General features: G+C 38.7%; 1 protein-coding gene across 2 annotated transcripts; it reads left to right on the top strand.

The window, feature by feature from the left end:
- Positions 1-5210: 5210 nt before the first annotated feature.
- Positions 5211-15943, top strand: LOC133982363 (myosin heavy chain, fast skeletal muscle-like). 2 transcript variants are annotated; one of them, XM_062421399.1, is made up of 39 exons: positions 5211-5417; positions 5496-5636; positions 5740-5896; positions 5979-6006; positions 6086-6191; positions 6286-6378; positions 6469-6532; positions 6615-6713; positions 6808-6911; positions 7036-7174; positions 7302-7420; positions 7678-7827; positions 7918-8088; positions 8177-8480; positions 8600-8664; positions 8766-8853; positions 8967-9084; positions 9175-9298; positions 9544-9680; positions 9774-10029; positions 10119-10361; positions 10443-10619; positions 10707-10852; positions 10951-11041; positions 11140-11529; positions 11636-11762; positions 11854-11972; positions 12075-12271; positions 12981-13164; positions 13278-13443; positions 13565-13689; positions 13768-14076; positions 14170-14373; positions 14684-14809; positions 14900-15070; positions 15169-15273; positions 15362-15457; positions 15580-15711; positions 15926-15943. In XM_062421399.1, exons 1-39 carry the CDS (start codon positions 5211-5213, stop codon positions 15941-15943), a joined length of 5796 nt encoding a protein of 1931 aa, XP_062277383.1. The 2 variants fall into 2 exon arrangements, with proteins under 2 accessions (XP_062277383.1, XP_062277384.1); XM_062421400.1 differs by having other exon boundaries at positions 5493-5636; positions 8177-8485; positions 8611-8664.

Below are 15943 nucleotides of genomic sequence, written 5' to 3'. Positions count from 1 at the left end.
AGCACTCCAACTGATGGGATGTTTTGAATCATATAATATGATGTGAAATATACCAAAATAAAACAGAGTTTAATTTTAAATTGATGTTTGTGTTATTTCGATATCAATATCTCCTAAGATATAGCAAATGTGAGATTTGGATCATTTGTGATACAGTTAAACTATCTTTATTGGAATGACTTAGCTACAAAATAGAAAATGCTGCATAATGTTTTTGATGTACAGATATGAGATATCTTAAATTCAACACTGACTACCTCTCACTACATAAATCCAGTATGGAGAATGTTTGGAAAATATCCACAATTCAAACAGCAGAGCGATCTACTCTGCCACCCTATAACGTGCTGTAAAAGCCACATTAACCATGGCTTGAAATTGAAGCTAATGCTAATACTGACAGTAGCTAAATTCTGCCTAAATTTGTGATTTTGCAAACGAATGCAAACATTTTCACAATAATTCACAAATCAAATAATGCATGCACATAAGGGATGTGATCAGTTGAATGACAAAATCCTTTTGAATACACATAAGAGGATAGAGTCTGACCAGGTTGTGACGCAGATGACACTCTGTAGGAAGCAAAGCATGCAGAGAGGGCAAAGAAGGAAAGCACTAACAGTGTTACATTTCATTGGTTCTCTCGACAAGAAGCTATGTCTGCTTAGTCAGTTAAAGTGTTAATAGCTTGACATATGAGTGTGAATACCACAGTCATATCTCTTACACCTAACTATAAGTATTAGTGACGTTATTTTCACATGTTTTTTTCCTTGTTAAACTAATATTAATGTAATTGTTTCAGTTTAAACAGCACGGTTTATATAATTTCCTTTTTAAACCTTTTGTTCCGTTAGTATTTGGAACTTCTTTTTTAAAATTCTATTCTTACTCAATAAACATATTAATTAGTATGTAAGAAGAATCTGAATACATATTGTAATCAGTATGCTGCAATAAAGTGCCCAAATCAATGAATAGCAAAAAGGACATCAACTCAAACTTTAAAATTACCTATTTTAAGTAAGGGATTATCACACATTTGAGATCTGTTTTTGCCAGTGGAAACCTGAAACATAAGATGTGTGAAGCAACAAATGTTTCAGGCATGTAGCATCAGCTGTTGTCCTAACCATATTTGGCATGCGTCCCATATTTAACTCTTGCTTTGTAAGCAAGACACATCCAATGCAAAGATTCAGATTCCAGTCTGTGAGTGTGGTAGAAGGCTGATTAAGTTTGTGGTTTAACTATTATAATGCTTCAGACCACAGCAGTCCAAATATGCAGCACTGTTATATATACATTATGATATATGTAACAGCAACCTTTTTATATTAATTAAACAATTAATTTGAACTATTATGAACACTTTTTCCTAAAATGACAAAAGTTACATATGAACTACAACTTTGTATTACATTCACACATAATTGAAATACATTTAAATTGAATGAGAAAATTTTTAACTCAATTATTATTATTTTTTTCTTCTTAAATAGTAACCTGGCTTCAAACTATGGTGTTGCATTTACATTGTTTTGTGAATTTCCTGCTTAGAACTAAATTACATTTATGTTGAATAAAAATCTCAGAGTGGAATTAACAGAGAAGCTTTAACGATGAGGACAGTGAGTCAACAGGTGGCGGAAATTGAGGATCTAAGGGATGTTCAGAAATAGAGAAGGTGTGAAGTGTTTGAGCAGCTGGTGATGCTAGTGTGTGTGATGAACTTCTGGACTCTTGTTAACATTTCCCCACTAATTCATGAATCAAATAATAAATGCACATCAGGCATGTGATGATTTGAGTGACAAATTACTTACAACTTACAGGTTGTGAATCTGACAGTAGTAGAAGTCATTTGTTTTTTTGGGCCCATGTACAATTACCGTTTGATGCATTGTATCAGAGTTAGCTTATAGCTAATTTTCACCTTCAGTCCCTTCAGTAAATTAATATTAAAACATATAACCACACAATAACAAACAGTACAAACCAAAAAACACACAAGACACATAAAGAATACAAAGCTACACACAATAGCACATCACATACAAAAAGTAAAGTTAGTGGTTACAGAGCTCAGAAGCACATGTCATCAGTTAGGGCTTTGCACTTAGTTGTGGCTTTCACAGAGAATGCTGACTGCCCAAATGTATTGCGACCGAATGGTATGGTTCAGTTTCTACTAGAGGATATTCTGGGGGATCTAATAGAATTAACTGAGCAAGTACACACAAAGTCACAGTGGAGAAGGGGTCAAACCATTTAAAATTTTATAAATCACGTAACAAAAATTTAAATTTAAGACTACAAAGGAAGCAAGGCATGCAGAGAAGGAAAACAGGGAAATCACTAACATAGGTTTCAATTTCATTGTTTCTCTATTTGACATGATACTCACCTATACATAAAGAAGAAGAGCCTAGAGGTTGCTGTGAAGGGCCTCCAGCACTGGCTGGATGAGGATGAGAAGTAAAGGTGGCAAGAAACACATTCAGAAACTAAATGATTAGAAGTTAAGATTTACAGACAAGAGATGTGGAGCAGCACATGCATTTAAAGGTGAGGAGGAAGAACGAACCTAGCTGCAAAGTACATTGATATTTAGCACAAAATATACATCAAATAAATTCAACGAACATAGTTATCGATGAAAATGTTAAATCTTGCATGTTTGCTTTAAAGTACACACTGAAGACACCAGGCTGAAAGATCTTGTTGGCAGCTCAAGGTGGAGGACCTGAATAAGCAGAATGACGATGTGCTAAAATTATGAACTCACCAACTTGACAGATCTCAACCCACTCCATGAGAATTATGGGACCTAATGAAAAAAACTCATCTTAAAATAAACAGATAACGAGAACAGCAATTAAGGAAGATTATTTTTTGAATTTGAGTTAATTATTCCATCTCTTCCATCTACATACAAACTTCAGCATTTTTCAAAATGATAGGCTATAACACCAACGGTGCATACTGCTTTTGTAGCTCTTTGTAGCCTATCAAGTGGTCAAAGTGACAATCATTTCTTATACAGTTTACGAACAAACAATAACCGAAAATCTTGATAATTAACATCACTTACATTTTGGTTCTGGTGCTGAACTAAACTAGTGACCAAGCTCCCAAAATACAAATATTTTCACTCCCCAACACTGTACTCAGAACATATAGGCTTGAATGTTGCCACAGAATTAATTAATAATCGATTAATGAACACATAAAACCAAACATCACTGCATGATACAATACAGCCAAGCAGGGCGCACTATACTCTGCAGAGTGATTTACTAATCTATAGTTTATCAACACAATGTCATGTTTTACTGAGGGAAGCTAAGCTCCCCCTGGCTCTTCTGTATTTCGCACCCTGATCTGAATATATTATAGTTTTTCAATGTCTCAAAGCATTCCTGCAGCATAATACATTGCTATTTTCTATTAGTACAACAATGCGACAATTACACATACATATATATTATTATATATCATACATATTATTATATATGTTATACATATATTATCAAAAATCTATTTCAAATAATGGATGATTCTTCCCTGGTTTCTGAGGGTTAGAGCTAAAATTTAAAAAAAGAATGTGTTGTCCAAAGTAACATGTAGAATATTTTCCGCTACTTAGATTCCCTCTATTCTGGTTGAAAGACTTACACATCATCTTTATAATGAAATACATTTGGAATTCCAGATACCTCCACCAATTATATATACAATTAATGGTATCCGCTCCCCTAAGCACATCAATCCAACTATGAGTATAGCAGCTGAGAATTACACACAGTGGCAATTCTGGCTAACTGTAGGAACTTCTTTGAAAAATTAGGAAGATTCTCTGATGAATAACTGATGGGGTTCGTTTTTCATCTTGCACTATTTGGCTTATCAGGAGAACATGTCTTGGAATCACTTATATGGAATTTGTACTATTTGACAAATATTCAAGGAGAATATTTCATCATTTGAAAAAGATTAAATTATTATATAAGTACAACTTACAACAGTGATGAATAATGATAAAGTAATGTGCTGCTGGACTGTCTCACAACTGAAGGACTAACACTTTATAAAGTAAAAAGCCTTTTTTACAAATTAGTAGAAAGTAGAAAGGCTTGAAGCCTAAAAGGATAATAAGGGTCGTTCTTATGCTCATAAAACACTTATGAAATGTGAGCCACTACAAAGCCTATGTTGACAGCTGTTTTGATTAACATATAAGCTTATTTGTGCCGGGTGTGACATGAACAAATGGAAAATGGGGGTGAAATGCAACCTGTTAAACAAAGTGTTAGTCACAGCCACAAATATGATGAAAGCTTATTTGGAGATCCCAATATAAAAAATAAATAATTAGAAGTAAAAAATAAACCTTCCTACCTGTGTCTGCCATGAAAAAGAAGTTTAAAGTTGTTGTATTTTAAGCTATTAATTTTGTCACATTTCTTTTAGAAAGGAACAGGAACTGCCTTCGCTGTTTGAAATCAGAAACACAATGTATATACACAAGCAAAGGATGGATGAATGTCAACTTTAAGTGTTACCCACACTGCATTTGACATGTGTTCCATATTTAACTTTTGCTGTGTAAGCAAAGTGGATTTAATAAAAGGAGTCCAAGATAACAAGTCAGTGTGTGGTACAGTACCCTTGAAGACACCTGCTTGTGGTAAGCACATCTTCTATCTGCACTGCTCAGGGGCATTCCTATGTATTCCTTATTTAAAATAGGAAAAGAGAATATAAAACAGAATTTAAATATTGATTCATTGATATTATATTTGTTATATTGTTGTATTTGTTAAGTTGATCTTTCATTTCAAACTGCAAATATGTTTTATGTTTTCAACAGGATAGTGAAATAAATCAGACTTTTGAAAGAGAGAGGTTCAGGTATGAACAAACTTCCACTGTTCTAATTTGTATACATTTTATGTGAAACAATTCATCCAGTTGCAGTTTTGGTTCAACTATTTCTTTAAAAACTGACTGCGCTCACGAGACTTAATATTATTGTTATTCTCATCACTGTCTAGAAAAGTATTTTGAGTGAGCTATGATGAAATCACTTTTGTGTTAATTATTTAGTTGAACTTGGTTATTTGTTGCTGAAAGACCTGAAAAAGTTTTAGGATGAGACTTACTTATTGTTATTTGTAATGACGTTACAGACATCATATTCCACCATGAGTACGGACGCCGAAATGGCCCTGTATGGCAAGGCTTCCATTTATCTCCGTAAGCCAGAGAGGGAGAGACTTGAGGCTCAAACCAGACCATTTGATGCCAAGTCAGCCTGCTATGTGGCCGATGTCAAAGAGCTGTACTTGAAGGCAACAATCCTCAAGAAAGATAGTGGCAATGTCACCGTCAAAGTCCTGGACACACAGGAGGTTGGTATCATACAGTCAGATGCAAATGGGAGATAGATGTGAACAGTACTCATTGTGACTAATGTCCTGTTCCAGGAGAGGACAGTTAAAGAAGATGACGTCCATCCAATGAACCCTCCCAAGTTCGACAAAATTGAGGATATGGCCATGATGACCCATCTCAATGAAGCCTCTGTCTTGTATAACCTCAAAGAGCGTTATGCAGCATGGATGATCTACGTAAGAATATCTGATATTGAGCAAACACAAATTTTGAAAATTACTCTACAGTCCTTGTAGAAAGAAATGAGGTTATCTATAATATCTCCATGATCACTTTCAGACCTACTCTGGGCTGTTCTGTGCCACTGTGAACCCCTACAAGTGGCTCCCAGTGTATGATGGTGAAGTTGTAAATGCCTATAGAGGAAAGAAGCGTATGGAGGCTCCACCCCACATCTTCTCTGTCTCTGACAACGCTTATCAGTTCATGCTTTGTGGTAAGTTGTGAACAATGGAGTATCAGTACATGGAGGTTTCTTCTGCAAAATACATTAATTGCTTTGTTTTTCATTTTAACAGATAGGGAGAACCAGTCTGTCTTGATCACGTAAGTGTTTTGTTTATCAAATTTTGCAACTTAATCAAATATTTTGATCAAATTCTTATAAGTCTGTGTCTATACCCAGTGGAGAATCCGGTGCTGGAAAGACTGTCAACACCAAGCGTGTCATCCAGTACTTTGCAACAATCTCAGTTGGTGGAGACAAGAAGAAAGAAGCATCAAAGATACAGGTGCGATAACATTTCTGAAATTACAGAATATGTTTCAAGAAAAACAACTAAGTCCTTTGATGATATGATATGAATTCTAAACATTGAATTGTAGGGGTCACTGGAGGATCAGATTATTGCAGCCAATCCCTTGCTGGAGGCCTATGGTAACGCCAAAACTGTGAGAAATGACAACTCCTCTCGTTTTGTAAGTATGGAGCGATTTCTACACATAAGAAAGGTCTTGTTGCATGTTGCCCATGTGGAGGGATGTTAAAAATAAATCTTTCCCAAACAGGGTAAATTCATCAGAATCCATTTTGGAACAACTGGCAAATTGGCTAGTGCTGATATTGAAACATGTAAGTAGCAATTTCTTATTTTAAATGTATGTAACTCACACTAAGAATAGCCCAAATAGTGACTCATGAACAACATTTGTAGATCTGCTGGAGAAGTCTAGAGTGTCATTCCAGCTTCCTGATGAGAGAGGCTACCACATCTTCTACCAGATGATGACCAACCACAAGCCTGGGCTCCTTGGTAAGTAGACTGAGTCATTGTACAATGTTAAACTTACTTTTAAAACTGATGAGAAACATAGTGTGCTGAACTTTTCACTCTTTTTGATCTGCAGAAGTGGCACTCATCACAACCAACCCCTACGACTTCCCCATGTGCAGCATGGGTCAGATCACAGTGGCCAGCATTGATGACAAAGAAGAGCTGGATGCTACCGATGTAAGTCAATGTGTCTTCCAAATATGTTCATATATTTTTTGCATCAATAAAACATGAAAACAACTGTTTTCATTGCATTTTCTTAAGTGATAGTGTTTTGCATGGGCACCTTCTTTGCACACAGAATGCTATTGATATCCTGGGCTTCACTAATGAGGAGAAGATGAGCATCTACAAGATGACAGGTGCTGTCCTCCACCATGGTAACATGAAGTTCAAGCAGAAGCAGCGGGAGGAGCAGGCTGAGCCTGATGGCACAGAGGGTGAGTATTGAATATTAGCTCAGGTGGTAAGGTCCTTTACCAGACTGGTTTCTGTTATATGACAGAATGACAAACAATCTCTGTCACATACTGTATATATTAACTGTAAAACAATTCACTTTTTCAGAGGCTGATAAGGTTGCTTACTTGTTGGGTCTGAACTCTGCTGACATGCTGAAGGCTCTGTGCTATCCTAGAGTGAAGGTCGGAAATGAGTTTGTCACCAAGGGACAGACTGTACCTCAGGTAAATAGAAAAAAATTTGGTATCAGTTTCTTCTACTAATTTAGAAGTTATATTTATATTACTACTGATTAGTCAATTATTACCACTGAAGTAATCCAATATAAACTTTATTAAGAACAATAAAATTGAGAAAATGTGTTAGTCCCTGCTGTAATATCAGGTGAGGGTGACATTTAGCTTTAAATTCAAACACTAATCCAGCCTTTTACAAAACAACGAGTCAATAAACCAAATCTTGTCTTATATTTTTTATTCAGGTTCTGAACTCAGTGCCTGCCCTGGCCAAGTCTATCTATGAGAGGATGTTCTTGTGGATGGTCATCCGAATCAACCAGATGTTGGACACTAAACAAGCCAGGCAGTTCTTCATTGGTGTCCTGGATATTGCTGGCTTTGAAATCTTTGATGTAAGGTTCATTCCTAACAAAGCTGATTTGTTTAAGACAAGGTATTTTTATTGATTTGCATTGAATACTCAATCATTCATTCACTCACAGTTCAACAGCATGGAACAGCTGTGCATCAACTTCACCAATGAGAAACTGCAGCAGTTCTTCAACCACACCATGTTTGTCCTGGAACAAGAGGAGTACAAAAAGGAGGGTATTATCTGGGAGTTCATTGACTTTGGTATGGACTTGGCTGCCTGTATTGAGCTGATTGAAAAGGTAAGCACTTAGTTTTGGGATTCTATGTATTTGTGTTATTCTAACTTCATGTACAACTTAATGACAAACTTTTTCCCACTTTTTAAAGCCCATGGGCATCTTCTCCATCCTTGAAGAGGAGTGCATGTTCCCCAAGGCTTCAGACACATCCTTCAAGAACAAGCTTTATGACCAGCATCTTGGCAAAAACAGAGCATTTGAGAAGCCAAAGCCAGCCAAGGGCAAGGCTGAAGCCCACTTCTCCCTGGTGCACTATGCTGGTACTGTGGACTACAATATCAGTGGCTGGCTTGACAAGAACAAGGACCCACTGAATGAGTCTGTCATTCAGCTGTACCAGAAGTCCTCAGTTAAACTGCTGTCTCTTCTGTATCCTCCTGCTGCTGCTGAAGGTATGGTATTAACATCTTAAGGTTGTAAATACTGCATATTTTGACTAACTGTAGAATGTGTTGATGGAAATATGAAGTCACATTCTAACAAAAATGTTTCTTCTTGAACTTATTAACAGATACCACAAAGAAGGGAGGCAAGAAGAAGGGTGGTTCTATGCAGACCGTATCTTCTCAATTCAGGGTAAGGTTTAACATCACAAACCAAGGTATAACATTATATTTCAGTTCATGGTCAAATTCAAATTATATTTTACTGCAAAAATGTATATCTTGGATTTACAGGAGAACTTGGGCAAGCTGATGACCAACTTGAGGAGCACCCATCCTCACTTTGTGCGCTGCCTGATTCCCAATGAGTCAAAGACTCCAGGTACACAGATTATGTAAACTAAAGTCTTGTTGGGATGGTGTACTTAGTTTTGTGCTGCTTTGACAAGGACAATAACAATTCACAAAAATGGCTAACAAATGTCTTTCATACAGGTCTGATGGAGAACTTCCTGGTCATTCACCAGCTCAGGTGTAACGGTGTGCTGGAGGGTATCAGAATCTGCAGAAAAGGTTTCCCCAGCAGAATCCTCTATGCTGACTTCAAGCAGAGGTATCACTGACAATATTCTTTACATCTTCTAATACTTGACACAAACTAAAGAACAAACCTTACACTGACCATTAACTGTCTAATGAAAAGGTACAAGGTACTGAATGCTGGTGTAATCCCTGAGGGCCAGTTCATTGACAACAAGAAGGCTTCAGAGAAGCTGCTTGGTTCAATCGATGTTGATCACGACCAGTACAGATTTGGAACCACCAAGGTAAGCACCTTGCATTTCTCATTTTACTTTGGCATAATCAAAAAGGAGGTTAAGTTGTTCAGTTTGTCTTTTGTTACTAACTGAATACTCTTGATTTTGGTGAAAAATTGGACAATAGGTAAATAAAAAAGTGATTAATGGTTTCTATTGATACAGAGTACCCAGGATGTGGCCATATATGTAAACATATATTGAAAAATCCTTAGCTCTGTGCAGGCAATGATTTTGATTTTCTGTTTGATAAGGTGTTCTTCAAGGCTGGTCTGCTGGGTACCCTTGAGGAAATGAGAGATGAAAAACTGGCATCTCTTGTCACCATGACTCAGGCTCTCTGCCGTGGTTACGTCATGAGAAGGGAGTTTGTGAAGATGACAGAAAGAAAGCAAGTTTAATACAGCTAATCCTGTACACACAGTAATGGTATGAAAAAAATCACAAACAACATTGTTCATTGAAAACATTTTTATTCCCACAGGGATGCTGTCTATACAATCCAGTACAACGTACGCTCATTCATGAATGTCAAACACTGGCCATGGATGAAGGTGTACTACAAGATCAAGCCTCTGCTGATGAGTGCTGAAACTGAGAAGGAGCTCATGAATATGAAGGAGAACTATGAGAAGATGCAAACTGACTTGGCTACTGCTCTGGCCAAGAAGAAGGAAGTGGAAGAAAAGATGGTGTCTCTCCTGCAGGAGAAGAACAATCTGCAGCTCCAAGTAGCATCTGTAAGTAGACATCTAAAGATATATGGCTTAACTCAGTTCATGATCATAATATGTTGATGTACTAAAACATTTTTCCCAATGTGAACTAGGAAACAGATAATCTGTCAGATGCTGAGGAGAGATGTGAGGGACTTATCAAGAGTAAGATTCAGCTGGAGGCCAAACTCAAAGAGACAACTGAGAGGCTGGAGGATGAAGAGGAAATCAATGCTGAGCTTACTACCAAGAAGAGAAAGTTGGAGGATGAATGCTCTGAGCTCAAGAAGGATATTGATGACTTGGAGCTTACCTTGGCCAAAGTGGAAAAGGAGAAACATGCCACTGAGAACAAGGTTTGGAAATATTACCATATCCAGCATATCAAGTAACATTATCAAGATTAACATTCGATAACATCTTTCTTTCAAATTTAGGTGAAGAACCTGACTGAGGAGATGTCCTCTCAGGATGAGAGCATTGCTAAGCTGACAAAGGAGAAGAAAGCCCTCCAGGAAGCTCATCAGCAGACTCTTGATGACCTGCAGGGTGAGGAAGACAAAGTCAACACTCTGACCAAGGCCAAGACCAAGCTTGAGCAGCAAGTGGATGATGTAAGATGAACAGCAAGGTTTCCCTTGAACGTGATATTTTAAAAAATATGTACACATTAATAACTCTAACCAAATATTAATATGCAGCTTGAGGGTTCTCTGGAGCAAGAGAAGAAGATGCGCATGGACCTGGAGAGGGCCAAGAGAAAGCTTGAGGGTGATCTGAAACTGGCCCAGGAATCCATCATGGATCTTGAGAATGACAAGCAGCAGTCTGACGAGAAAATTAAAAAGTAATAACATTGTTTTAATTTCTGAACTAGTGAAAAGGTGTCTAGATGTGTCCAGACATTTTGATAAACCTTTATTATGTACATTATTTTTCTAAAAGGAAGGACTTCGAATTAAGTCAGCTACTTAGCAAGATTGAGGATGAGCAGTCAATGGGTGCCCAGCTTCAGAAGAAGATCAAGGAGCTTCAGGTGACTCACACAGTGTTACATAAAATACTTCACTGTATATATGCTAATTAATGGTTTAAGTTTACATTTACTGAAAGACAACATATCTACATTAACAGGCCCGTATTGAGGAACTGGAGGAGGAGATTGAGGCTGAGCGTGCTTCTCGTGCCAAGGTTGAGAAGCAGAGATCTGATCTCTCCAGGGAACTTGAGGAGATCAGTGAGAGGCTGGAGGAGGCTGGTGGTGCCACAGCTGCCCAGATTGAAATGAACAAGAAGCGTGAGGCTGAGTTCCAGAAGGTCCGCCGCGACCTTGAGGAGTCCACACTGCAGCATGAAGCTACTGCTGCTGCTCTACGCAAGAAGCAGGCCGACAGCGTTGCTGAGTTGGGTGAACAGATCGACAACCTCCAGCGTGTCAAGCAGAAGCTTGAGAAAGAAAAGAGTGAATACAAGATGGAGATTGATGACCTCTCCAGCAACATGGAGGCTGTTGCTAAAGCAAAGGTACATAATATGTTACATGGTGTTTTAATATCCTAAGTTACTAAGTACATGAATAACTAGTACAAATACAATCTGATCTGTGATACTGAAAACTTTTCCTCACTAGGTAAATCTTGAAAAGATAAGCCGTACTCTTGAGGATCAACTTAACGAACTCAAGACCAAGAATGATGAAAACCTCCGTCATATCAATGACCTGGGTACACAAAAAGCACGTCTACTGACTGAAAATGGTATGTATGAAATAGGGTTCAACTACAGTGGTCTGCAGTGTGTCTGAGAAACTGAACATAAAGTAACGTTTAATGACAATTTTCACACAAGGTGAGTTCGGCCGTCAAATTGAAGAGAAAGAGGCTCTTGTCTCTCAGCTGACCAGAGGCAAACAGGCCTTCACACAGCAGATTGAGGAGCTGAAGAGACACATTGAAGAGGAGGTTAAGGTAAAAAAAAACAAAAAACCTTTAAATAAGAGTGTAAATAGGGCATCATGTATGATTTTAAGTTAAAAAGCTTTGCTCATTCAAGAATATTTCTAATACCAGGCCAAAAATGCTCTTGCCCATGGACTGCAATCAGCTCGCCATGACTGTGAGCTGCTGAGGGAGCAGTTTGAGGAGGAGCAGGAAGCCAAGGCTGAGCTGCAGCGTGGAATGTCCAAGGCCAACAGTGAGGTGGCTCAGTGGAGAACTAAGTATGAAACTGATGCTATCCAGCGCACTGAGGAGCTTGAGGAGTCCAAGTGAGTACAATCTAAAAAATAAAATGGCTAATGGCGCTTTTCCACTACACAGTTCCAGCACGACTCGCCTCTATTCGGCTCGCCTCGCCTCGATTTTTATTGCGTTTCCACTAAGGATAGTACCTGGTACCTCATACTTTTTTAGTACCTGCTCTGGTGAGGTTCCAAGCGAGCCAAGCCGGTACTAAAATGTGACGTCGACACACTGCTGGCCGCTGATTGGTCAGAAGAGTTGTCGCTGGAAGACTCATGAGCCGTCCGGCATTTTTAAATACCGGCAGCAGCGTTACAACCATAGTTACAGCTATATGGCTCAATTTTCTTGCTTTGTGTGAGACAGAAAGCCACATAAAGCAGCAAGTACACCACTGCCTCAATGTCCTCCATTATTTATGTGTTTTGTGTCGGCAGTTTCGGCCGTGCTATGACGACCCCGCCCACGTTGAGTATGTACTTTTTTGTAATGGAAAAAGAAACGTACCGAGGCGAGGCGATTGTCAATACCTGTATGTAAACAAATTAATCCAAACTTTTCTTTCATTTCATTAGTATTTTACATTCTAACACTATCTTTATATGTTCAAGGAGATTCATAAAGTATTTGATTATTTGTATTTCATATATGCAAAGATACCAGGAAGGATATAGGTATTTGTAAGTTGGATATAAATCTTTCACTGAGAAAAAAATGTGCCATTTTTTCTTACAGGAAAAAGCTGGCTCAGCGCCTTCAGGAGGCTGAAGAGCAGATTGAGGCTGTGAACTCCAAGTGTGCTTCTCTGGAGAAAACCAAACAGAGGCTCCAGAGTGAGGTGGAGGACCTCATGATTGATGTGGAAAGGGCTAACGGGCTGGCAGCCAACCTGGACAAGAAGCAGAGGAACTTTGACAAGGTACTACCATTTACTTATTGCAACAAACAAAAAAAGAGAACGAAACGTATTTGTCATTATATGTATTAATAACTAAGTCGACTGTTATTGACTGTGTGAACTGTGTAAATTAGGTGTTGGCAGAGTGGAAACAAAAGCATGAGGAGGGTCAGGCAGAGCTTGAAGGAGCTCAGAAGGAAGCGCGTTCTCTCAGCACTGAGCTGTTCAAGATGAAGAACTCCTATGAGGAATCTCTGGATCAGTTGGAGACCATGAAGCGTGAAAACAAGAACCTGCAACGTGAGTTCTAGCCAGATTGTGTTAGCAACTACAATTGGATTATTTTCAACGCATGTGTATGTATTTTATATATTACACATTTTAAGACTTATCAACATTAAACACATGCATTTCTTTTCAGAGGAGATTTCAGATCTGACTGAACAGATTGGTGAGACTGGAAAGAGCATCCATGAGCTGGAGAAGTCCAAGAAGCAGGTGGAGACAGAGAAGTCTGAGATCCAGACAGCTCTTGAAGAGGCTGAGGTAAAAACATTTCTTGGGAAATCTTCTGAAAAGAAGTGTGACGCCAGAGATGAACATTTTATTCTGTGATATCATTAGGGAACTCTGGAACATGAAGAGTCTAAGATCCTGCGCGTCCAGCTGGAGCTCAACCAGATCAAAGGTGAGGTGGACAGGAAGCTGGCAGAGAAAGATGAGGAGATGGAGCAGATTAAGAGAAACAGCCAGAGGGTGACTGACTCCATGCAGAGCACTCTGGATTCTGAGGTCAGGAGCAGAAATGATGCCCTGAGAATCAAGAAGAAGATGGAGGGAGACCTGAACGAGATGGAGATTCAGCTGAGCCATGCCAATCGCCAGGCTGCTGAGTCCCAGAAACAGCTGAGGAATGTGCAGGCACAGCTGAAGGTAATATTGTAATATATAGTTGTTGTTGCACAGACTATAGTCAGTCAGTACATTTACATTTTGGTAAATATTTCCCCAATATCTTTTCAACAGGATGCACAGCTGCACCTTGATGATGCTGTCAGAGCCCAGGAAGATTTCAAAGAACAAGCTGCTATGGTGGAACGCAGAAATTGTCTCATGATGGCTGAAATTGAGGAACTGAGAGGTGCTCTGGAGCAGACAGAGAGATGCCGCAAAATTGCTGAGCAGGAGCTGGTGGATGCCAGTGAGCGTGTTGGACTCCTGCACTCTCAGGTCAATATTTCTTCAAATATCTTTCCGGGCGGCTGTGGCTCCGGATGTAGAGCAGTTTTCCACCAATTGGAAGATTGACGGATTGGCAAGACACTTAAGACCCACATTGCTCACGTTGCTGTGCCAACGGTGTATGAATTGTTTATGAATGATTAGTTTCCCTCCGGTAGTCATCAGTGTATGAATATGGATGAATGAGACGTAATGTAAAAGCGCTATGCAAGTACAGTACATTTACCATTTCCATTAATTCACAAATCCAAACCATTATGTAAAGCAAGTTATAAATCAACTAATTTGACTCTTTTAGAACACAAGTCTACTGAACACTAAGAAGAAGCTTGAGACTGACTTGGTTCAGATCCAGAGTGAAGTGGATGACAGTGTTCAGGAAGCAAGGAATGCAGAGGAGAAGGCTAAGAAGGCCATCACTGATGTGGGTTTACATTTTATTTGTTCTTAATTTGAGTAAGTAAAATTCGCTTTTTCAGATATTTTTAATGACATAAAATGCTTCCTCTGATAGGCTGCAATGATGGCTGAGGAGCTGAAGAAAGAGCAGGACACTAGCGCTCACCTGGAGAGGATGAAGAAGAACCTGGAGGTTGCTGTTAAGGACCTGCAGCACCGCCTGGATGAGGCTGAGAACCTGGCCATGAAGGGTGGCAAGAAGCAGCTCCAGAAACTCGAGTCTAGGGTAAAACAGTTATTTTAGAAATATGCACAGTTGAAGAGATGTAAGAAAACATACAACATGCATTCTAAATATTTTCTGATATTTCTGCTTTCCTCAAGGTGCGTGAGCTTGAGACAGAGATTGAGGCTGAACAGAGACGTGGAGCAGATGCTGTTAAGGGTGTCCGCAAATATGAAAGGAGGGTGAAGGAACTCACCTACCAGGTACAGCCATATTAACACTTAAAATGTACAATTCAATCAATCAGTCATTCCGACAACATTTATACATCACGTTTATTTTCTATCACAGACTGAAGAGGACAAGAAAAACGTTAGCAGGCTTCAGGATTTGGTTGACAAGTTGCAGCTCAAGGTGAAGGTCTACAAGAGGCACTCTGAGGAAGCGGTAAGGACAACATATAAATCTTCAGTAGTGAAAACTTGATAGTCTGTCAGTCTTTCTTTACACAAAGAAGACTTCAGGTATTTTTTGAACATTCAATCATGTCTATCTCTATGGAATTCCAGGAGGAGCAGGCCAACGTTCATCTGACCAAGTGCAGGAAGGTCCAGCATGAGCTGGAGGAGGCTGAGGAGCGTGCAGACATTGCAGAGTCCCAAGTCAACAAACTGAGAGCAAAGACCCGTGACTCTGGCAAGGTAAATATGTACACATTTAAGTTTTATGAAAAACAAATAAAAATTAAAAAGTGCTTTACACACAACAGTTTAGAGCAGATATTTGCTTTATAAAAGTGACTAAAAAATGACCATTATTTTAATTACACTTCAATTAAACAATCTACATATGTAAGTATAATTTGTAATGTTTGTATGTACTTATGTATTGATTTTTTGTTTCACATTTTCACAGGGGAAAGAAGCAGAATAA

Source organism: Scomber scombrus, chromosome 6 (genome assembly GCF_963691925.1).
Source record: "Scomber scombrus chromosome 6, fScoSco1.1, whole genome shotgun sequence".
Taxonomy (NCBI): domain Eukaryota; kingdom Metazoa; phylum Chordata; class Actinopteri; order Scombriformes; family Scombridae; genus Scomber; species Scomber scombrus.
The sequence above is the reverse complement of the archived record's forward strand: the minus strand, read 5'-3'. Positions and strand labels throughout refer to the sequence as shown.

Bases quoted from the DNA above. Each gene is read 5' to 3' on its own strand.
- LOC133982363 (XM_062421399.1), top strand. From the start codon at position 5,211: ATGAGTACGGACGCCGAAATGGCCCTGTATGGCAAGGCTTCCATTTAT. The intron at 9,299-9,543 runs GTAAGCACCTTG...CTGTTTGATAAG, and splicing joins ACAGATTTGGAACCACCAAG to GTGTTCTTCAAGGCTGGTCT. The intron at 15,458-15,579 runs GTAAGGACAACA...ATGGAATTCCAG, and splicing joins AGAGGCACTCTGAGGAAGCG to GAGGAGCAGGCCAACGTTCA.